The 23,157-nt window shown below is 44.2% G+C and overlaps 1 protein-coding gene across 2 annotated transcripts in view; it reads left to right on the forward strand.

Moving 5' to 3' along the window:
• LOC126982538 (solute carrier family 35 member F2-like) overlaps positions 1-23,157 on the forward strand; it is an 85,644-nt gene that overhangs the window by 50,607 nt on the left and 11,880 nt on the right. For both annotated transcript variants that reach the window (XM_050834677.1, XM_050834678.1), the window contains exons 3-5: positions 6,050-6,243; positions 7,855-8,014; positions 10,783-10,939. In XM_050834677.1, coding sequence (XP_050690634.1) covers positions 6,050-6,243; positions 7,855-8,014; positions 10,783-10,939 — 511 coding nt within the window. The remainder of the gene's footprint in view (positions 1-6,049; positions 6,244-7,854; positions 8,015-10,782; positions 10,940-23,157) is intronic.

A 23,157-nucleotide genomic window follows, 5' to 3' on the forward strand; every position in this document is an offset into this window, starting at 1 on the left:
GAGGATGAAGGACGAAGAGGAAATGGGAGAAGATGAGAAGAAGGACACGGAGGAGGAAGAGGAGGAGGAGGAGGAAGGAAAGAGTGATGATGGAGGCCGTGGCAGGGGAGAATGGAACATGCAAAGTTTTGACAGGGGAGAAAGGGAGGGAGGAAGGAGAGGAGGAAGGGAGGGAGGAGAGAAAGAAAGGAATTGATGAAGGGAGAGAATGAAACAGAAACAAAAGCGGAAGTAAGAAGAATATGGCCGCGGGGGAGGTTTGACAGGGAGGAAAGGGGGAAGGAGGGATACGGAAGGGAGGAAGGAAGGAAGGGAAGAAAGAAGGAAAACAGAGGTAGAAAATGTGAGGGTGAGAAGGAGTTAGGAATTGAAGGAAGGAAGGAAGTGGAAGAGGAATAACGGGAAGAGAGAATGAGGAACGGAAAATAGAAAGGGAGGAAGGAAGGAAAGGAGGAAGGGAAGGTAGAAGAACAGAAGGAATGAAGGAAGAAGATGAGAAAAGTAGAAAAGAAGGAAAAAAGGGAGGAAGGAAGGAAACGGGAAAAGTAGGACGGAAAGAAAGAAAAAAGAAGGAAGAATGGAGAGTAGGAAGCAAGGAAGGAAGGACAGAAAGAATGAAAGAGATGAGGGAAGGAAAGAAGGAAAGAAAGGAGGAGAGGGAGGGAGGAAGAGAAATAAGAAGGAAATCTGAGGCAAGAAAAATTGTGCTGGGAAGGACGAGCTTGACAGGGCAGGAAGGGAAGGAGAGATAGAGGAAAGAGCGAAGGAAGGAGGAAGGGAAAGAAATCATAGCAACACAGAGGGAAAGGTTTGGACACAAGAAGAAAAGGAAAGGATGGGAACGGAAAAGGAAATAGAAGAAAATGAAAAGGATTAGGAAAGGAATTAAAAGAACAAGAATGGGATGGAATAGGAAGGAATAAATAGAGGAAAGGAAACTAAGGTAGGGTTAGGAAAGGAAGAGGAAGGAAAAGCGAACAAGAAGAAGAGAGAAGGAAAGATAAGAAGGAAAGGAATATTAGAAACGATGCATGAAAAAGAAAGGAAGAAAATGTGAAAAGGAGGAGGAGGAGGAGGAGGAGGAGGAGGTAGCGCGGATAGGAGAAAAGGAATTAGAGGTAAGAAGTAGGAGGATAAGGAGGAATAGAAAGACGAGAAAGAGAGAAAAAAAAGAGGAGGAGAAGGAGGAGAAGCTGAGCAGGAGGAAGAAGAAGAAAAGAGGAAAAGGAAAGAAAATGTTATATCAAAAGGAAAGGAAGAGAAAAAAAGTTAAAAGAAAGACGGAAAAGGAATATTTAAATAGTTATACCAAAAGCGAAGGAAGAAAAGAGAAAAAGATGAGAACGAAAGGAGAAAAGGGAATGGGAAAAATATATCAAAAGGAAATAAAAAAAGGTAGGACGGAAGGATAGAAGGAAAAGGAGGAAAGATGAAGAAAAAAGGAAGAAAATATTGAAGTATTATTGAATGGGAGACTGTGATAAAAAACGGGGAATAAAAAGCATGAATAGAAAATGGGAAAGCAATGAAAGGGAAGACTCAATAAAGAAAGGAATAACGAAAGACGGAATAATAATAATAATAATAATAATAATAATAATAATAATAATAATAATAATAATAATAATAATAATAATAATAATAATAATAAGAAGAAGAAGAAGAAGAAGAAGAAGAAGAAGAAGAAAAAGCAGAGAAAGATGAGAGAAATAAGGAAACATATGGACAGACACACACACAGACAGACAGACAGACAAACAGACAGATAAACAGACAGACAGACAGACAGACAAAACAAGCACATAAATAAAAAGAGATGAAATTAAAAACGGAAAAAAGTGTTCGTATGTGTGTGTGTGTGTGTGTGTGTGTGTGTGTGTGTGTGTGTGTGTGTGTGTGTGTTGGTGTGTTTGTTTACTAGGAAAAACTTACTGAGTGTGTTGAGTGTTTTGATGCGGGTTATTGACATCCTCCTCCTCCCCTTCTCCTCCTCCTCCCCTTCTCCACCTCCTCCTCCTCCTCTTTTTGGCTCCTTCCTAACTCAAGCCTCTCTCTCTCTCTCTCTCTCTCTCTCTCTCTCCTCTCTCTCTCCTCTCTCTATCTCTCTCTCTCTCTCTCTCTCTCTCTCTATATATCTCTCTCTCTCTCTCTCTCTCTATATCTCTCTCTCTCTCTCTCTCTATCTCTCTCTCTCTCTCTCTCTCTCTCTCTCTCTCTCTCTCTCTCTCTCTCTCTCACGGAAACCTCTCTCTCTCTCTCTCTCTCTCTCTCTCTCTCTCTCTCTCTCTCTCTCTCTCTCTCTCTCTCTCTCTCTCTCACACACACACACATTACAACACCTCGTCTCGTCCAGCCTAACGAACTTGTGATTCACCAACACACACACACACACACACACTTTTGAAAAACTCTTATTCTCAAACGCTTCAGTTCTCCCTTTAATACACCTCTTTGACAAGGCCCCCGTAAATATTGATGTGGTTTACTAGGCCTACTTCGTCTTACAAGGCCTCTGCACCATGACCGGACTAATAAAACCCGTAAGAACCTTTGAAACTAGTCGTAATCAGAACCCGTATTGTTTGTTATGAAAAAGGACCACAAAAACATCTTAATTTTCTTCACTTAATACTCGGCCAGAGCAATACAAAGACCTCACCCCATGTTCCCCTCTGCCCCTGTCCGGTGTTAGTGTATTCCACCCTGTTCCGGTGAATGTCTAACTTCTCCAGGTTCTATGTCTGCCTTGGCTTCTACAATTTATGAGTTACCACTTGCCTACTTTGGCTGTCCATCTGAAATCAGTTCTACGCGTGATATAACCTGCTCCAGTAAATTTCTTATTCTAGGTAGTCATTAAAATATCTTCAGTCTTTTTATCTACTCTCTAATCCATGATGCTCGCCTCCCTGTCTCTCCATGTTATACCCAGACTTTTTTTCTCTCTGTTTCATTTTTTTCGCTTATTGGCTTTCTCTAAATACTTCACGAGGAGCAAGGTTTCTGAGGTGCATGTTAGGACTGGCAGGATACATTGATTGTGCGCCTTTCGCTTCACGGGGAGTGGCGGGTTGGTATTTATGACATAACTAAACCTACCAAAAGCACTCCGTCCCATTCTTGTTCTCTCTCTGATTTTTTTTTTTTTGGAAGTCTGGATTTGCATTTCTTGTTTCTCCACCACCATCATCATCACCACTATCACCACCAACACCACCACTCTCACCACCACCAGCACCACCACTATCACCACCATCACCATCACCACCACTATCACCACCGCTACCGTCATTACAATTCCACCCACCCGTAGCTTCACATAAAATACATCTTTACCCCTCCTCCTCCTCTTCCTCTTCCTCTTCCTCCTCTTCCTCATCCTCCTTTATCTCCTCCTCCTCCTTCTCGTAGGGGTAGCGTAGTCGAATCCTATAGAAATGATCCCACGAAATGAATAAAACAAGAAATTCAGTGAAATGAAATGAGGTTACAAGGGAGAAGTGAGACTGGGCGAAGAGGAAGTGAAATGATGAAGTGAATCAGAAAGAGCTGGTTTTTTTCTACCACCTCCACATTTCTACGACACCCACCACCTCGACCACCAGTATCAACCATCAGCCAATCAACCACCATCTCTACCGCCATCACTTCTACTACCATCACCTTTACCACCATCATCTCTACCACCATCACGTCTACCACCATCACCTCAACCACCATCACGTCTACCACCATCACCTCTACCACCATCACCTCTACCATCATCACGTCTACCACCATCACCTCCATAACCTCAACCACCACCACAAACAACAACAAGAACTCCAACCAACACCACCATCACCACTACCACCACCACCACTACCACGCAACCACGAGAACTTGACAATCAAACAAAATGATCAGGGAGCGAGAGGGAAAGTGGGAGGGGAGGAGGGGGGGAGCACCAGTAAGGGGGGAAGGGGAAAAGGAAGAGGGGAGAGGGAGGGGAGGGGGAAGAAAGGGGGCGGAAGGTCACATATTAGTCACGAGGATTTAATAGTGTGACCGCGTGTTAATTATTTTTGTTATTTATTGTTGTTGTTATTTCTGGTAGTTCAGTTAAGGAAGGAAAGTTAAAAGTACCCGTTTCGTTTTTTCTCTCTCTCTCTCTCTCTCTCTCTCTCTCTCTCTCTCTCTCTCTCTCTCTCTCTCTCTCTCTCTCTCTCTCTCTCTCTCCTCTCTCTCTCTCAGTCACCATTTCCTTTCTCTCTCTCCTCTCTTTCTTTTCTCATTCTCTCTCTCAGTCTCTCTCCAAGTCCTTTATTCTACATCAAATCATACCTCTTCCTCAGTGTTACTTCTACTCCCGCTCTCTCTCTCTCTCTCTCTTCAGCTTCTATCCATTCCCAAGTAGCCATATTCTCCATTCAATCACAGGCTTCCTAAACCCTTCTTCCTTTCCAATAAGTCTCCTTCTCTCTCTCCAACCAGCCTCAGTCCATTCCCCAAGTACCCTTACTCTCCATCCATCCATACACCTTTTCTCAATTCTTCCTTTCCAGTCAGTCTCCCTCTCCCTCCAGCAAGTTCAAGTCCCTCTCCAGTCAGTCTCAGATCTTCGCCAGTCACGTAGATCCTCCTAGTCCTTCAGCTTATTTCTCTTCTCACACTCGTCCAGATTCCTTCCGGCCAGAAATCATCGAACTCACAACAGAATATCCATCCCACAACAGTCCGGCAATCCGTCCCTCTCCTGACTCCTTGTGAATCCTTACAGTCCCTTCGTCTCTCTTAGCTTTCCTCTCGCCTCCCTTCCCTTTCCTTTGCTTTCCCTCCCTTCCCTTTCCTTTGCTTTCCCTCCCTTCCCTTTCCTTTGCTTTCCCTCCCTTCCCTTTCCTTTGCTTTCCCTCCCTTCCCTTTCCTTTGTTTCCCGTCCCTTCTTTTCGCCTCCACTTGATTCTCTTCGTTTCACCTCCCTACTCCTTCCTTCCCCTCGCCTCCCCTTCCTTCTCTTCGCTTCCCCTTTCTTCCCATCCATTTCCCTCTCTTCCCTTCCCTTTCCCTCCCCTCCTTTCGTTTCCCCTCCCTTCCCTTCCGTTCCCTTCACTTTCCCCACCTTCCCCTCCCTTGCCTCATCTCTTTCGACACATTTAAGACTCAATTCTGCCGAGCCAGTCCTAGTAAGCCCCTTTGTGAGTGTGTGTTTGGGGGGGGGAGAGAGAGAGAGAGAGAGAGAGAGAGAGAGAGAGAGAGAGAGAGAGAGAGAGAGAGAGAGAGAGAGAGAGATGGAGACTATTTATTATTCGTTAACTTTTTCCTCTCTCCTCAGCTTAAGCCTACTTGACATGTTACCAATCAGCACTCACTGGATTTGAGTTTAATTAGCACTGTTACATCCTTCATATCAAGGTAGACAGACAGATAGACACGGTGACCACAATTAAGAACGACCCCACACAGCATGGCTCACACGAGACTGAGCAGATAGACAGACAGAGAAACAGACAGACAGACAGACAGATGCTGCCACCAAACACAATAAACATGAAGACAGTCAGACAGACACAAGGATGGCCAATCACTCAAAACATAGTCAAGATAGACACCACACACCGCCCAACGGAGGGGAGGACACAAGGCCTCTAGAGCTGTGGTTCCCAGCCAGGGGTCCATGGACGCTTGAAGAATTTCAAGGGATTCGTATAGATTCTCGTTATTTTTTTAATTTATTGTACTGGGATTAGGGAACTTGCGGCTCGGAATAAAATTCATAAAACCTTGAAACTGAATCCTTGAATGCTAGAATTGCTCTACATTAACTAATGGCACCAGGGGTGTCAAACTCACCGTCCAGGTGACAAATTTTGCCATTGGGATTGTCATGAGTGGCCCGCTGAACCTGTTTCGTTGTAGGGGTCCACAGGAGAAAGAATGACTGGAAAAAGGGGAATGGGACAAAAAAGGCTGGGAGCCACTGCTCCAGAGAATCCTGCAGCCTTTGGGTTGAAACTTGAAAGACACAACAACGCACACACTAACCATCTTCCCCCTCCCCCTCCCCCGCCAGCCGTGAGCTTCATCAACTACGTGCTGCTGTGCCTCGTCTACACCACGTGGCTGGCCTGCCGCTCCGGCGAGGGCTCCCTGCTGCGCGTGGTGCGCACCAAGGGCCTCAAGTACTTCGTGTTGGCCGCCGTGGACGTGGAGGCCAACTACCTGGTGCTGCGCGCCTACCAGTTCACCTCCGTCACCTCTGTGCAGGTGAGGCACCACGCCTGTGTGTGTGTGTGTGTGTGTGTGTGTGTGTGTGTGTGTGTGTTTCAGAGAGAGAGAGAGAGAGAGAGAGAGAGAGAGAGAGAGAGAGAGAGAGAAGAGAGATAATTATTTGACATGGATTAATACAAAATAGAAATATTCCGATAGAAATCATATTCGCACTGAATGATTGAAAGGAAGAATAATGCTATTTTCTACTACTACTACTTCTACTACTATTACTACTACTACTACTACTACTACTACTACTACTACTACTACTACTACTACTACTACTACTACTACTGCTTTGGGTACTGGACGACGCACACACACACACACACACACACACACACACACACACACACACACACACACACACACACACACACACACACACACACACACACACACACACTCAGGGTCACGCACATTCGCAAAATGAAAATATGCAGAAGAATTTGCATGGTTGACCTACTTTTGCGCATAAGCCCCTTCAACCCTACCTAACCCTCGGCCTCCCCTCACCTTACTTCCCCTTTCCCTCTATCGTCACCTCTCCTCCTCCCTTCCTGACTTGCCATTCACCTTCCTCACCTTTTCTCCCCTCGTTCCCTTTCCCTCACAATTCGTCCTCTATAAAAATCATCCTTACTTGTCCTTTTCCTTTTCTTTCCTTCCTTTATTCCCTCTCATATCCCTCTCATTTATCCTATTCCCTTAACTTTCCTCCCTCAATTCATTCTCATCCACCTTTCACCTCCTTTAATCCCTTACCATTCCTCTCACAATTCCCTATCACCTCCTCCTCATATGTCCCATTCTCTTACTTTTCATCTCGTTTCCCTGTCACCTTCCCCTCACCTCTCTTAACCCTCGCCTTTTTTCTCTTAAAACTCACTCATTTCCTCTCTTATGTCCCATCCCCTAACCTTTCCTCCCTTACTTACCTCTCACCTCCGTGCCCTTTCTCTCTTAATATAGTATGTAACAGCGGTTCAGCTTTGTACATGGAGTGAGGTGTGAGTGGGATGGGCCGCAAAACATCAATGACAAACCCACATTTTACAAGTCCTTCAAACCCTCACTTTCCTGCCCTGTATCCCATCCTCTTACCTCTCCTCCTTTTAATCTCATCTCACCTCCACTCACCTGTCTTAACCCCTCACCTTTCCTCCTTTAACAGCTTACACCTTAACCTTACCTGTCCTATCCCCTTTCTCTCCCCTCCTTTTTTTTCTCTCCTTCACTCACACATCCATACTTCGCCCGTCCTCCTCTTTGCCCTCACGCCTGCCTGCCTTTGCCTATTCCATGATCTATTCTCCTTACTTTTCTTCCCCCCCCCCCCCCCCTTTTCATCTTTCCTCAGCCCCCCCCCCCTCCACCTCCCCCATCACCATGTCACCTCTTATTTCACCCCTTCAACTGTCGCTCTTATATACTTGCCCCTCGCTTCCCTCCCTCCCTCTCTCTCACCCTCTCCCTCCCCTTCACCTTCTCCCTCCCACCTTACCACTCACCCTCTTCCTCCCTCTCACCCTCATCTCCCTCACTCCCTCATTTCCCTCACTCCCTCCGTCACTCTCGTCTCACCCTCTGCTCTTCCCCCGTCAGCTGCTGGACTGCTTCGTGGTGCCGGTGGTGCTGGCGCTGAGCTGGCTGTTCCTGAAGGTGCGCTACAAGCTGGTGCATGTGCTGGGCGTGGGCCTGTGCCTACTCGGGGTGGGCTGCCTCGTCTGGGCCAACGTGGATGACGGAAAGGCCCCCATCCCAGGTTTGTGCCTGGGTGCTGGGGTTGAAAGGGGTGGTGTGGGTGAGTGGAGGGAAGTGGAGGGGGGAAGGGGAAAGATATGTGTAAGGGTTTGTAGGTGGGGAGAGGAGTTGCGGGGAGGTGGAGGAAGGGTAGAGAGTTTTGGGGTGACGGAAAGGCGACCATCCAGGTTTGTGTGTGTGGGGGCGTGGGGTGAAGGAGAGGTGGGTGGGTATAAGGTGCCAGGGGTGTAGGGGGTTTGAAAGGGTTAGAGGATGAGGGAGAGAGGGAGTTATAGGGGGAGATGTGAGTAAAGGTAGGTGCAAGGGACAGGGAAGTTGTAGGGACGGTAAAGAGGAATAGGAGTAAGGGATTTTGTGTAGTGGTGGCAGGAGGGGAATGGGAGTTTTAGGAGTGGGTAAGGGAAGTTGGCGGAAGAGTTCGTGTGGGGGGAGAAGGTTATGGATGTCTGTGTGGGGGGTGTTGGGGTGTAGATATACCTGTGTTTGTTGATGGAGTGAACATACATTAGTGTCGGGGGAAAGGAGTGGAGAGATGAGTGTAAAGTAAGGTAAGATTGTGAGCATACGCTGTAGCTGCGCGTGGCGGCGGTGCTCATCTCCGTCACGTTGGCCCTTTGAGTCTGTGGTGGGAGAAAACCCTTAACCCGACACAGGGCCAGTGTAACATCGGGGGCACCACAGTTTACCTTCCCCAGGTTTCCCCAGGTACCCATTTATCGACCATCCCGAAAGGAAGGATGAACAGCTGGGTGGGCTGCACGCCGACTCCCCAGGCCGGGATTCGAACCCAGACTCGCAAATTCGTAGTCAGGGGCGCTAACTACTGTACCACGGAGGCGCAGTAAGGCGTATGGCATAAGTGTAAGGGACGGGAGTACTTATGTAAGTGTGTGAATGGAAAGGCGGAGAGAGGGGAAGGTGGGTATAGCATTGTGCGTGGAGGAAGAAGTGTAAGGTAAGGTGGTGTACGTGTGTGTAGGTGTAGGTTAATGAATGTGTACATGTGTGTGTGTGTGTGTGTGTGTGTGTGTGTGTGTGTGTGTGTGTGTGTGTGTGTGTGTAGGTTAATGAATGTATACCTGTGTGTCGTGTGTGTGTGGGAGTGAAGTTAATTAATAGTCTATTTTTACTCTCTTTTCTTTTTTTACAACAAAGGAGACGGCTCAAGCGCAAAAAAAAAAAAAAGTGTAGAAAAAAAGCCCGCTACTCACCGCTCCCATAATAGACCAAAGAAAAGTGCCCAAAAGAGAGGTCAATTTCGGGTGGAGAGGTGTCTTGATACACTCTTCTTGAAAGGTCAAGTCATAGGCAGAAAAATGCAGACGAAGGAAGGCTGTTCCAGAGTCTACCAGTGTAAGGGATGAAAGAGTGATGATGATGGTTAACTCTTGCATAAGGGGTTTGGACAGTATACTGATGAGCTAGAGTGGACAGTCGAGTGCAGCGGGGCCGCGGGAGGGAGACATGCAGTTAGCAAGTTCAGAAGGGCAGTCAGCATGAAAATATCGATAGAAGATAGAAAGAGAGGCAACATGGCGGCGGAATTTGAGAGGTAGAAGACTATCAGTAAGAGGAGGAGAGCTGATGAGACGAATAGCCTTAGACTCCACTCTGTCCAGGAGAGCTGTGTGAGTGGAGCCCCCCACACGTGAGATGCACACTCCATACGAGGGCGGACAAGGCCCCTGTATATGGATAGCAACTGTGCGGGGGAGAAGAACTGGCGGAGACGATACAGAACGCCCAACCTCGAGGAAGCTGATTTAGTGAGAGAAGAGATATGAAGTTTCCAGTTAAGATTTTGAGTTAAGGATAGACCGAGGATGTTTAGTGTTGAAAAAGGTGACAGCTGAGTGTTGTTGAAGAATAGGGGATAGGTGTTTGGAAGATTGTCTCGAGTTGATAGGTAGAGAAATTGGGTTCTTGAGGCATTGAAGGACACAAGGTTCCTTTTACCCCAATCGGAAATGATATCAAGGTCTGACGTTAAGCCAATGCCAATATCTATCTATCTATATATCTATCTATCGTCATTTACCTCCGTGTATCTTTCCACCTGTCTACCTGCCAATCCATATTAATAAACAGGTGACCTAGACTTGTCCAGGTGAACAAACAGATGCTAAAAAAGGATACATGCAGAGGGCAGGTGTGTGTGTGTGTGTGCGTGTGTGTGTGTGTGTGTGAGAGAGAGAGAGAGAGAGAGAGAGAGAGATGGTGTATGGGTTTTGGAAATAGACGAGACATGACGGAATGACTGACTAACCGAAGGACTGACTGACTGGTTCGGATGACTGACTGGCTGGCTGACGGACTGACTGGATGGATGGCGGGTTGGGTGAATGACGGACGGACGGACGGACTGGCGGACTGACGTACTGGCTGGGCGGGTAGTGTAGGCGTTATTGACATTTCGATCATAAAAAAAGCACAACAGCGGCGGGCGTGTGATGTGACCTGAATGACGCGCGTGTGTGTGTGTGCGTGTGTGTGTGTGTGTGTGTGTGTGTGTGTGTGTGTGTGTGTGTGTGTGTGTGTGGCGAGGATGTTACGTAGGGCAACGGTAGCTAAAAAATATTGGAATAGAATCAGGTTTTGTGTTTTCTGTGTGCATGAGAGAGAGAGAGAGAGAGAGAGAGACCGGCCATGTGTATATATCAACGTCCACACCGAAACACGTATTTGTATGTATACGTATGTACTGCGTGCGTGTGTATGTGTATGTATATACCCCCCCCCGACCCCCCACTCACCTCCCTCTTCCTCCAGGTGCTGACCGGCTGCTGGGGGACATGCTGTGTCTGGGGGGCGCCACGCTGTACGGAATCAGCAACGTGGCGCAGGAGTACGTGGTGAAGACCTATGATAGCGTGGAGTTCCTGGGCATGATGGGACTCTTCGGCTCCATCATCAACGGCGTACAACTGTGAGTGGCGCGAAGGAGCTCTGATTACCTTTTGCTGTGTGTGTGAATGGCAAGGTGGATCGTGTTATTTCCTTCCTTTGTTTGGTCACTTAGCTTTACCTCTTGTTTTGTATGAATGTCTATGTTATCTCAGTGAGTGGCGCGAAGGAGCTCTGATTATCTTTTGCTGTGTGTGTGAATGGCAAGATGGATCGTGTTATTTCCTTCTATTTTTTTCATTCCTTTCTTTAGTCACTTAGCTTTACCTCTTGTTATATATGAATGTCTATGTTATCTCAGTCCTCCTGTGTGTGTGTGTGTGTGTGTGTGTGTGTGTGTTATTACTCGTTTTTTCTTTACTCATGATTTTTGTTATCCTTCCCTTTTACCCATTTTCTCTTTTTCTCTCTCTCTCTCTCTCATCGTCGTTGGAGACCTGCCGTGTGTCTGTGTCCTCTTCATTATTTCCCCTCCTTCTGCGTCATCATATTCATTCCTCTTCTTTTTCCTCCCTGGTGATGTCAAGCCACTTATTCATCACCTTTCCTCTTCCTCTTTACACCTAGTTATATATTCTTATTTTAGTTATTTTCCTTTCTCTCTTTCTCTTCAATTTATTCTCTTTATCATTAGCTTCTGATAGATACTTTTCATTTTCTTTTCTTTCTCTTATTTCAGTTACTCTTCTTCTTCTCGTTTCTTATATATTTCTTTTTCAGTTTTTTGCTTTTCCCATTTTCTTTGGATCAGACGTTCGATGATCTTCTTCAAACCATCCTCGTCCTCAGCACCTCGTCAATGTTTAATTCCACCAGATAATCCTCGACACTCTTCCTCCACGTCTTCCTCGTCCTGCCTGCTGCCTCTCCTTCAATAACTCTCCTTAGTGTGTCACCGTCCATCAAATCTCTACACACGTACCAACCATTTTAGATTTCTTACCCTCAGGTCGATGCTAAGGGCCATTTTCTTAGACTTAGATAATTCGGCGCCCAAACACATACATTTGACAAGGCTTTCGTAGGGGCTGTGGGCATTTTCAGAGGTAGCTTTATGAGCCTGGTGCTAGTTTGATAAAAGCATTCGTAACATGAACGTAAAAAATACACATATGAGGACACGTTTTACCTGTTTTTGTGGCCTTTAAAAATAACTGACGTGACAGGCGGAAGCGTCTAAGAAAAGGCTACCGACTCGTGTTCTCAGATAATATTTCCAGAAGCCATGAAGAAGATTAGTCGGGTTCTCATAAGTGGGGTGGAAGGGGAAGAGGGGGCGAGCTAGTCAACGAACCTACACTATATATAACAATCCACTTCTACTGCCTTTCCTTCTCCCCACTCTGCACCTTCTCCACTAACCCTTGTCAGACTATCACTAGGCTTATAAAACTACCCATGGAAATAAAAACACTCCATCTACGAAAGTCTCAAGTGTGGGTGTGTGAGCCCCGCAATGTCTTAAGAATATGGCTTCGAGTTCTCCTGTTCCGCATCGTCTTCCCAACTCATCGCTATGCACTTTATCTCTTAAGGTGACATGTCTCATTTGCCTCAATATTCTCCTGTCACGGCAGATTAAAACGTCATCCAACTCCCTTTTGTCAGTGCTCGTGTTCTACCTTATACATACAACAGGACTGATCTTGTGCTGGATATAATCACTTCGCCTTGGTTTAACTGTAGGATGCTGTTATATGTCAAGTCCCGCTATTTCCTTCCGTATTTTAATCATCGTTGTCGCCATTCTCCCGTTGATAGCATGCTCCGGCCCCTCCACCCTCTCTCTCTTCAGCATCTCTCTTCACTCCACTGTCTTTGTCCTGTCTCCACTCCGCCCTCTTTCCACTCCACCCTCTCTGAATTGCCTGTTTCTCCACTCCCTCTTTCCACTCCACCCTCTCCATCCTGCCTGTTTCTCCACTCCACCCTCTAGCCACTCCACTTTTTCTCCCCCTCCACTATGCCTCTCCACTCCACTTCACTCTCTCTTTCCATCATGTCTTCCAGGTAATGAGAACAGATTCACCTTTCTTATCATACCTTCCGTCTACCCCCATTGTCTCCTCCTCTTTTTTTATTAATTAAGGATATAGTAAGAAGAGGTGGGTTAGTGGAGAAGGTACAGAGGGGGGAGAAGGAAAGACAGTAGAAGGGTATTGTTATATAGTGTAGGTTCGTTGAATAGCCTGCCCCCCCCCCCCGCCCCCCTTCCCTCTTCCCCTTCCACCCCACTTCGTTCTCGCCCTCTCACGCATAAGGGACCAAAGAAGCTTACCACTCCATCTAAGCTTTATAGTCATTACCGTCTCCTTCCACACACACTCCACTTGCCGGCGTTCACTCCTGCTCACTCCTCGGCCCGTCACTCCACCTGGGAACGTTATGCTGTTACTCCTTGTACGTTCTTCTGGTGGTGGTGTTTTGCCTTTCTCTTTTTTCTTTCTTTTTTCTCTCTCTTCTTTCTCTTTCGTTGGGAAGTGATTTTTTTTTTTTTTTTTTACTTGTTACTCGGTTGACTTCTTCTTCTTCTTCTTCTTCTTCTTCTTCTTCTTCTTCTTCTTCTTCTTCTTCTTCTTCTTCTTCTTCTTCTTCTTCTTCTTCTTCTTCTTCTTTCTTATGTTGTTGTTATTATTATTATTATTATTATTATTATTATTATCATTATTCCTACCTCCTCGCCGCCTCATAATTAACAAAGACCTTTAGTGTAACATTTTCCTTCACGGTATTATCTTTTTTTTTCCCTCCTTCATCAGATTCTCTCTTATTTCCCTCTTCTTAATGGCTTCATATTACTTTCTCTTTCTTGGTGTTTTTATTCTCTTTGTAATATTCTCTTCTCCTTCTTCTGCATCTTTCTTCTTTTGTTGTTCTTCCTTTTTACTCCTCTTCTTTCTCTCCTTCTTCTTTTTCGCGCTCCTCTTCATCTTCTTAATTATTCACATTGTTGCTGTTTCGTGATTTCTTTCCTTATTTTTTCTTTCTTTCTTTCTTTTTCTTTTTCTTTTATTCATTTATCTCCTTCATCTTCTTCTTGTTCTTGTTCTTCTTCTTCTTCTTCTTCTTCTTCTTCTTGTTCTTCTTCTTCTTCTTCTTCTTCTTCTTCTTCTTCTTCTTCTTCTTCTTCTTCTTCTTCTTCTTCTTCTTCTTCTTCTTCTTCTTCTTCTTCTTCTTCTTCTTCTTCTTCTTCTCTTTCTCTTCTTTTTCCTCTTATTATGCCTCTTCCTTTTCCTCTTCAACTTCTCACCCGTCCTCCCTTGCTCACTTTTATCCCCCCCCTCCTTCCCCTCCTCCTCTTCCTCCTCCTCCTCCTCTCCATCATCATCATCATCATCATCTCATTGTTTATCCAAGCGACAATCTTTTCTCTCTTCCTTTCTTTCTTTATTCATTGGTCGTTTCTTTACTGCTTTCTGGGTTCTTCTCTTCCTACTTTGTCTCCTCCTCCTCCTCCTCCTCCTCCTCCTCTGTTATTCCTCCTTCACGTCTTCATTATCAAAGGAGTGCAGCTGTGAGAGTCTTCCTTCTTCCTTCCTTCCGCTTATTCCTTCCTTCTGTCTTTTATTTTCCATTTCCTCTTTCTGCTTCTTCTTCAGCTCCTCCTCCTCCTCCTCCTCCTCCTCCTCCTCCTCCTTCTCCTATCATTATCATCAACGGGGTGCAGCTGTGAGTGGCCCTCTTTACTTTCCTTCTTTACTTCTCCTCCTCCTCGTCCTCCTCCTCCTCCTCCTCCTCCTCCTCCTCCTCCTCCTCCTCTTCCATGTCTATTTAAGAGTCCATTTCCTCTCGTCTTTCTCCGTTTCCTTCTTTAGTGATTTATTTAAGTTTGTGATTTATTGCTGTTACTTAAAATATCATCATCACCATCATCACAATCACTATCATCATCTTCTTCTTCTTCTTCTTCTTCTTCTTTTTCTTCTTCTTCTTCTTCCTTTTCATCGTCCTCTTTGACCTAATTCACTTTCATTTGTTTCCCTTTTTCCTTGACGTATTATAGATCTTCCTCCTCCTCCTCCTCCTCCTCCTCCTCCTCCTCCTCCTCGTCCTCCTCCTGTCGCTATTTTATGATGTCATTTAACTTTTTCTCCGTTTTACCTCCCTCCTCCTTCCTCTCTCTTCCTCCTCCTCCTCCTCCTGCTTCCTCCCCTCTTCCTTTTCTCCCTGTCGTTCTTCCGTCCTCCCTCCCCCTCCTCCACCTCTTTCTCCTCCTCCTCTTCCTCCTCCTTCCTTTCTTCCTTCACTGCACTCTCCATCCTCGTTCCTTTCACTTTATTCCTCCTCCTCCTCCTCCTCCTCCTCCTCCTTTGAGTTAAATATATCATGTGTTTTCTCTTCATCCTTCCTCTTTCTTTCCTCTTCATCCCTCCTCTCTCTTCCTCTTCCTCTTCATTCTTCCCAGCGCCTCTTGCCTCTTATATCTTCTAAGCGGCCAATCTTTCATCCTTTTTTCCTCCCTCTCCCTCCCACTTCGTTTGTCTCCCTTTTTTCTTCTTTCTTCCCTCTCCCTCTTCCTATTTATCCTCCTTTTTTCCTTTTTGTTTCTCTCCCTAATTCTTCTTCTTTCTTCTTCCTCCTCCTGTTTATTCTTCTTTTTTCTCCCTCCCTCCTTTGTCTTCTCTTTTCTTCTTACTCATCCTATTTATTCTCCTTTTTCTACTTTTCTCCTTCTTTCTTCTCCCTCCTCCTCTTTATTTTCCATTTTCCTTCTTCCCTCCTTTGTCTCCTCCTTTCTTCTTTATCCCTTTTTCTATCTCTTCTTTTTTCTCATTTTCTCCTTTCTATTCATTCTCCTATTTTTTTTCTTTTTTTTCTATTTTTTCTTCTTTATTCCTTTTTCTTATTTATTCTCCTTCTTCCTCCCTCTCTCCATTGTCTCCTCTTTTCTTCCTTCTCCCTCTTCCCTATTTACTCCCCTTTTATCTCTTCTCCTTTTCCAACTGTACATTAAGTTATGTTGCTTTATGCTCCTCTCTTATACACTTCCGCTTTTTCCTTTTTCTTATTTTCCTCTTTGAAGCCCATTAATCTTTTCCTGCTTCTTCTCTTTCCTTTTTATTTTTATACATATACTTTATTTTATTTTCTTTCATCTGTTTCCTTTCGTTCTTTCTCCTTTTCTTGTTCAGTTATTTTCCTTTCCTCTCTTTCCTTCTGCCATTCCCTTCCGAAAACCCATCAACTTCCTCCTCCTCCTTCTCCTCCTCCTTCTCCTTCTTTTTTTTTATTTTCTCTTCTTTTTCTCCCGCTCTTCCTCCCTCATCATTATAATCATTCCCCTAATTTCAAGCTTATGCTCTAACTATCTCCCTCTCCTTTACTTCCTTCACTCGCTCCCTTCTGTTGCCATTCTCTCTATCTTTATATTTTCCTTCGCTTCCACATTTTTATTATTATTTTATCTCTCAGTCTGTTATTTTTCCTTTCTACTTATTCTCTTTTTCTTTGTTCGCCTCTTCCACTTCCTTCCTTCTTCTGTTTCTCATTCTTTCTTTATTAAATTTTCTATCGTTTCCTCATTGTTAAGTTTTTTTTTCCTAAGGTCTATTTTTTTTTTTTTTTTTTTTGCTTTTTTTATCCACTTCGTCCACTTTCTTCCTCTTCCTGTTTCCCATTCTCTATTTTTTTCATGTTTTTCCATTATCAATATTTTTCCTTTTGGTCTATTTCTTTTTTTTCTTTTTCCTTTTTTTCCTTTTTTTTTTTACTCACTTCATCCACTTCCTTCTTCCTCCTGTTTTTTTTTTTGTTTTTTTTCATTCTCTCCTTCCGTAAACCATCAACTTCCTTATTTCCCTTTCTCTCTCCATCGCTCCTCCTCCTCCTCCTCCTCCTCCTCCTCCATTTTTCTTCCCCTTCTCTTCCTCTACATCATTCCCCATCCCTCCTCTTTTTTCCTTAATCTTTCAAGTTTATTTTATTTTTTTTGTTTGTTTCTCTCCATCTTTCCAATTCTTACTCTTTCCTCCTCTTTCCCTGCTTTTCTTTACTTTCCTTCTTTTCCTCTTTTCTACTACATCCCTCCTATTATTTCCCCTTCCAGTCATTCCCCTTTTTCCCTCATTTCTTCCCTTTCATTAACTCCTTCCTTCCCTCCCTTTTCCTCTTTCCCCATCTCCCTTTCTCCCTCCATTATCCACCTCTCCTCATTCTCACTCATTTCCCTTCCCCCTTTTTCTTCTCATCATCTTCTCTCGCCATTCCCTCAATCTTCTCTCTCCTTCTCCTCCCCACCATCCCATTTCCTCTCCCCTCTCTTCTCTCCTTCACTTCTCTCGCCTTTCCTTCCTCCTTCTCTCTCTCTCTCCCTCTCCTTCTAACTATCCTACTTCCTCTCCCTTCCTTTCCATCCTCCTTCTCTCTCATCCCACTTCCTCTTCTTTCCTCCCCTTCCTCCCTCTCCTCCCTAGCCCACTTCCTCTCCCTTCCTTTCCTCTCCTTTTCTCTCCTCCCCACCAGCCCACTCTCTCCCTTCCTCCCGCCCTCCCAGCCCACTTCCTTCCCGTCCTCCTCCTCATCACCAGCCTCCCTTCCCTCCCTCCCTCCCTCCCAGCCTTCCTCACCGAGATCTATTCGTCACTGGAGGTAAAATAGAAGTAAAATTTATGCCGGGCCTGAGTATGGATCGCAACGCCGCCGCCGCCGCCGCCGCCGCCCGAAGCCTTCCAGCGAGAGAGAGAAAGCGGGAACACAGGAGGAGGGGGGGGAGGAGGGAAGGGGTGGAGGTGGTGGTGGTGGTGGTGGTAAGGAAGGGAGGACCGCTTTGTACTGTTGCACCTTTCTGATTATTGTTCACTCTCATAGGTTGCTGAGTCCTCCCTGCTGGCTGTTTGTTATGGTTTGTGGTCTTGGTGTTGTTGTTGTTGTTTTCGTATTTCCTTATTGTTCTTCTTTTTTTTTGGGGGGGGGGAAGGGGAGTGGGTTCTTTATTTCTTTTTCGGTTTTCTTTTCTTTTTTTCTTCTTTTCTCGCATTTTGGGGGCGGGGCTTTTTTCTTTAGTCTTGTTGCGTTTTCTGCTTCTTTTTTTCTTCTTTTCTCGCTTTTTTGTGTTTTTTTCTAGATTTTTTTCGGTTTTCTGTTTCTTATTTTCTTCTTTTCTCGCTTTTTTTTAGTCTTCTTCGGTTTTCTTTTTTTTCGTTTATTGTTGCTATTTTTTTTACTGCACTATTTTTTTCCGGTCTTTGTTTCTTTTCTCTCTTTCTTTTTTGTTTTTGCGGGTTTTTTTCTTTTCTCGATTCTCTGTTTCCTTTTCTTTTATTGTCCTTTTTTTACTACTATTTCTGTCAGACCCGATTGATATTACATACTATGAGGTTCTTTTTTCTTTTCCTTCTTTTACTGTGTGTGTGTGTGTGTGTGTGTGTGTGTGTGTGTGTGTGTGTGTGTGTGTGTGTGTGTGTGTTCATTTTACATATTGAGGCCCATGTGTGTTGATCGCTTATACATTCATCGAGAGTTCAAATACCAAACAACTCCCATTAACTTTTTTTTTCTACATATTTTTTTTTTTTTTTATCAGCCCGGAGCAGCGGCGGCCCTGATGTGTAGATATACATTTTTCAGTTTACCAATAATTATTTTTTTCGGGGGGCTTGAGGGGGGAGAGGGGGAGCATGGGGGTGGAAGGGGGAGCGGGGGGGGAAAGTATTTATTCGTCTGGTTCAAAAATTAAGTGGTGGTGGTGATGGTGGTGGTAGGCGTCCTCTGTTTTATTTTCCCTGGCGTATAAATTCATGGGAGCGAGTTTATTGTATGCATCAAGTGCGTTACTTTAGCCCGGCTCTTTAAAGTGTGGAGTGCGTGTTTGTGTTGTGGTGGGGAGGGGAGGGGAAGATTGGATGGTTGGGGGATAAGGGGGAAGGTTGGAGGCTGTGGGAGGAGAATGATGGGAAGGGAGAAGATTGGGAGTTTAGGGAGGGGGAAAGCTGAAGTAGACAAAGGCTGGGAAGGAGAAAGATTTGGGAGTGACGGGGATGAATAATGGGGAAAGAGGGAGCTGGGATGATGAGGGGGAAGGTTCGGATTGAGGGGGAGGAGAAGGCTGGGAAAGGGGAAAAGTGGAGAGGAGAAAACTGTGAGAGGGGAAGGTTGGGAAGGGGGAAGACTGCGGGGTAAGGGGAAGTCTGTGTGAGTGAGTAAGATTGAAGGCGATAAGTTTCCATGTGTTATTGAGAGTGTGGGCGCTTCAGGTGTGTTTGTGGGGGATACTTGTGGGGGCTAAGGTGTGTGAGAATGGGGGAATGGGTGTACATATATTTTGCGTGTGCTGGAGTGCGTGAGCGTTTGAGATTTGCGTTTGAGTGCGGGAAGGGGACGACGATTTAAGATGTGTTTGAGTGTGAGGTGGTTTGGATATCTATGTGACTGTGTGCGTGTGTGTGTGTGTGTATTGAGTATGTACGTTAGAAGTGTGTGTATGTGCGTGTGTGTGGGTGTGGGTTGGTGTGTGTGTGTGCTTGCGATTACAGGTGTGTGGGTGTGGGTTGGTGTGTGTGTGCTTGTGATTGCAGGTGTGTGGGTGTGGGTGTGCTTGTGATTGCAGGTGTGTGGGAGGTCCTGGAAATTTGCTCAGTCATTCAGTCAGCTAATTGGTCATCCAGTCAGTCAGTCAGTCACTTTTGCGCAAGCCATCAGTACAATAACGGCAATTATATTTTAATGGCGTGGGGGCGGGGGGGGCGGGGGGCAGGAGAGGAAATGTTTGAATCGGAGAGAAAAGTCATTGTTTTATTTGTTTTGTTTTATTGTTGTTAGTTTTCCTCTTCTTCTTCTTCTTCTTCGTATCTTCTTTTTCGTGTCTTCTTCGTCGGTCTTCTGCTTCGTGTCTTCTTCTTCTTCGTCGTCTTCTTCTTCTTCTTCTTCTTCTTCTTCTTCTTCGTCTATCTTCTTCGTCTGTCTTCTTCTTCGTCTATCTTCTTCTTCTTCTCCTCCTTCTCCTTCTCCTTCTTCTTCTTCTTCTCTCCTTCTTCTTCTTCTTCTTCTTCTTCTTCTTCTTCTTCTTCGTCTGTCTTCTTCTTCTTCTTCTTCTTCTTCTTTTTCACTTGCATTCTCTCTCAATTTGTCTTTGTTTGTGTGTGTGTGTGTGTATGTGTGTGTGTTTGAGGAGAGGCAAACAAACATGGAGGAGGCAAAGACGATAAGGAACAAAAAAAAAAAAAAAATCGTATCATTAAACAACAACAACAACGACAACGACAGAAACAAAAACAACAACATTCAAGCAAATAGTCGAGAAATTGGCCTCTTTTTTTTTTTTTAAAGGAACAGAGAGAGAGAGAGAGAGAGAGAGAGAGAGAGAGAGAGAGAGAGAATCTGTATTATTAATGAAACATGACTCGTAATTTTTCCCTTCGAGTTCTTAAAAATAAAAATAATTGTTGTAAAATGAAAATAAATAAGCAGATAGACAGGTATATATACAGACCGATAGATAAACAAATAACTAGAAGAATAATTGGACTGATCGACTGATTTATAGTTAGATAGATAGCTAGGTAAAGAGATAGACGCAGAGATACTTAGAAAAGCAAGCAAACAAGATAAAATAAAAGGTTAACAAGTAAAAATAAAACAAGTAAAACAAGCAAACAAGCAAACAAGTAGAAATAAAAGATAAACGAAGATATGAAACAGAGTAATTCAAATGAAACTCACACCCAACTTGACTAATGATAAAATACAAGTGATACAAAGAAATTATAACGAAAAAAGTAAATAAGAGCTCACTAATGCTGGGGCGGCGCTGTTTTCGAGAGGCAACGCGCAGAGCCGAAGATAATAAAAAAAAGGTCAAAGAAAAAAAAATTAAAAGAAAAATCCAAAAGCCATTACCGGCGCGAAGTTCATCTCTCGGTCGTCGCTTCAAAGAAAATTACGTAAAAAAAAGACGTTTGACAAAAAAAAAAAAAGGAAAAAGAAAAGAAAAATAGCTCCACTGTAGATATGTGTGTGTGTGTGTGTGTGTGTGTGTGTGTGCACGCGCAACACACACACACACACACACACTATTCAATATTCATCAACAAACCAACTCCCTCTATTAATGTTTGAGAAGGCGGGTCACTCCAGAGGGCCAGATATTGAAAAGAGATGTGTGTGTGTGTGTGTGTGTGTGTGTGTGTGTGTGTGTGTGTGTGTGTGTGTGTGTGTGTGTGTGTGTGTGTGTGTGTGTGTGTACCCTTTCCTTTTTGACATATTCCCTTTTTGTCCCTGCTCCTTCACCCATACCACCCTCCTCCTCCTCCTCCTCCTCCTCCTCTTCTTCCTCTTCTTTTCAAACGGGAGGCATTCAGTTTTCGTTTCCATGGTTTCGTTTATTTATTCATGTGTAGTTTTTTTTTTCTCTCCTTTCAACTCTTTTTCCCCTCTCAGTCATTGCCCATTTACGTCGTCTCCTCCTCCTCTTCTCTCTTCCTCTTCCTCTTCCTCTACCTCCTTCGCCTTTACCTCCAATTTCAGTAATGCTTTTCATGTATTCAGGTCCGTCACTCCATTCTCTCTTTCTTCTGCATAACTTTTTTTAGTGTTCTCGCCCTGCGCATGTTCTCTCGCGTTGCTGTATTTCGTGTGCTCTCTTTTCCTCACAAACTTTTCCCCACATCATTTTCTCTCCTTTGTAACTATTTTTGTCGCTCGTCTGCTGTCTTTTCTTCACTGTCCTTTCTTTTCCACTCTGTTCCTTCTATCATACGCTTTTTTCTCTTCTCTCTCTTTTCCACTGTTCTGTATCTCGTGTGCTTTCTCTTCATAATCTTTTCCTTTCACTTTTTAACTTTCTCTTCTTCTTCTTCTTCTCCTTTGTTTATTCTCTTCTCTCCTTTGTCGCACCGTTTTGTTTCTCTTCTGCTTTCTCTTCTTCACTGTCCTTGCTCTCCCTTCTTCTTTGTCACTGTTCTATCTCTTTGTTGCTTCCCACTCTTCATTATGTTTTCTTTTCTCTTCTTTACTCTCTTTTTGTCCATCTATTCTGTCTCTCGTTTGTTATCTCTTCTTCACTATCTTCTCATTCCTCTCTTCTTCTCTTCTTTCATTATATTCTGCTTCTCGTCTGCTGTTTTCACTATGTTCTCTGCTTTCTTCTCGTTCGTATTTTTTTTCTTGCTTCTTTTCTACTTATCTGCTGTCACACTATCCTGCACCCACTTCTTTACTCATCATGTTCTGTTTCATCATCACATTTTCCCGTCACGTCACTTTTATCTTTATCACTATCGTTCTGTTTCATCGTCATTCTTCTCCCCATCACCTTTTCTCTCATCTCTTCTGTGTCATTCTCTACCATCACTACCTGTTACTTGTCACCATACCATCCCATCCCATCACTATTCTTATGCTTCATCACTAATATTTCATTCCTTCACTGTTATTAGGATTCGCCACTGCCTGTTTCATCAGCACCTCCTCTTCCTCTGTTCCATTAGTCTGTTTCTCTGTTCCATTAGTCTGTTTCTCTGTTCCATTAGTCTGTTTCTCTGTTCCTTTAGTCTGTTTCTCTGTTCCATTAGTCTGTTTCTCTGTTCCATTAGTCTGTTTCTCTGTCCCATTAGTCTGTTTCTCTGTTCCATTAGTCTATTTCTCTGTTCCATTAGTCTGTTTCTCTGTTCCATTAGTCTGTGTCTCTGTTCCATTAGTCTGTTTCTCTGTTCCATTAGTCTGTGTCTCTGTTCCATTAGTCTGTTTCTCTGTTCCATTAGTCTGTGTCTCTGTTCCATTAGTCTGTTTCTCTGTTCCATTAGTCTGTTTCTCTGTTCCATTAGTCTGTTTCTCTGTTCCATTAGTCTGTGTCTCTGTTCCATTAGTCTGTTTCTCTGTTCCATTAGTCTGTGTCTCTGTTCCATTAGTCTGTTTCTCTGTTCCATTAGTCTGTTTCTCTGTTCCATTAGTCTGTGTCTCTGTTCCATTAGTCTATTTATCTGTTCCATTAGTCTGTTTCTCTGTTCCATTAGTCTGTTTCTCTGTTCCATTAGTCTGTTTCTCTGTTCCATTAGTCTGTTTCTCTGTTCCATAAGTCTGTTTCTCTGTTCCATTAGTCTGTTTCTCTGTTCCATTAGTCTGTTTCTCTGTTCCTTTAGTCTGTTTCTCTGTTCCATTAGTCTGTTTCTCTGTTCCATTAGTCTGTTTCTCTGTTCCATTAGTCTGTTTCTCTGTTCCATTAGTCTATTTCTCTTCCATTACTCTGTTTCTCTGTTCCATTAGTCTGTTTCTCTGTTCCATTAGTCTGTTTCTCTGTTCCATTAG

This window comes from Eriocheir sinensis, chromosome 51 (assembly GCF_024679095.1).
Source record: "Eriocheir sinensis breed Jianghai 21 chromosome 51, ASM2467909v1, whole genome shotgun sequence".
NCBI classification, from domain to species: domain Eukaryota; kingdom Metazoa; phylum Arthropoda; class Malacostraca; order Decapoda; family Varunidae; genus Eriocheir; species Eriocheir sinensis.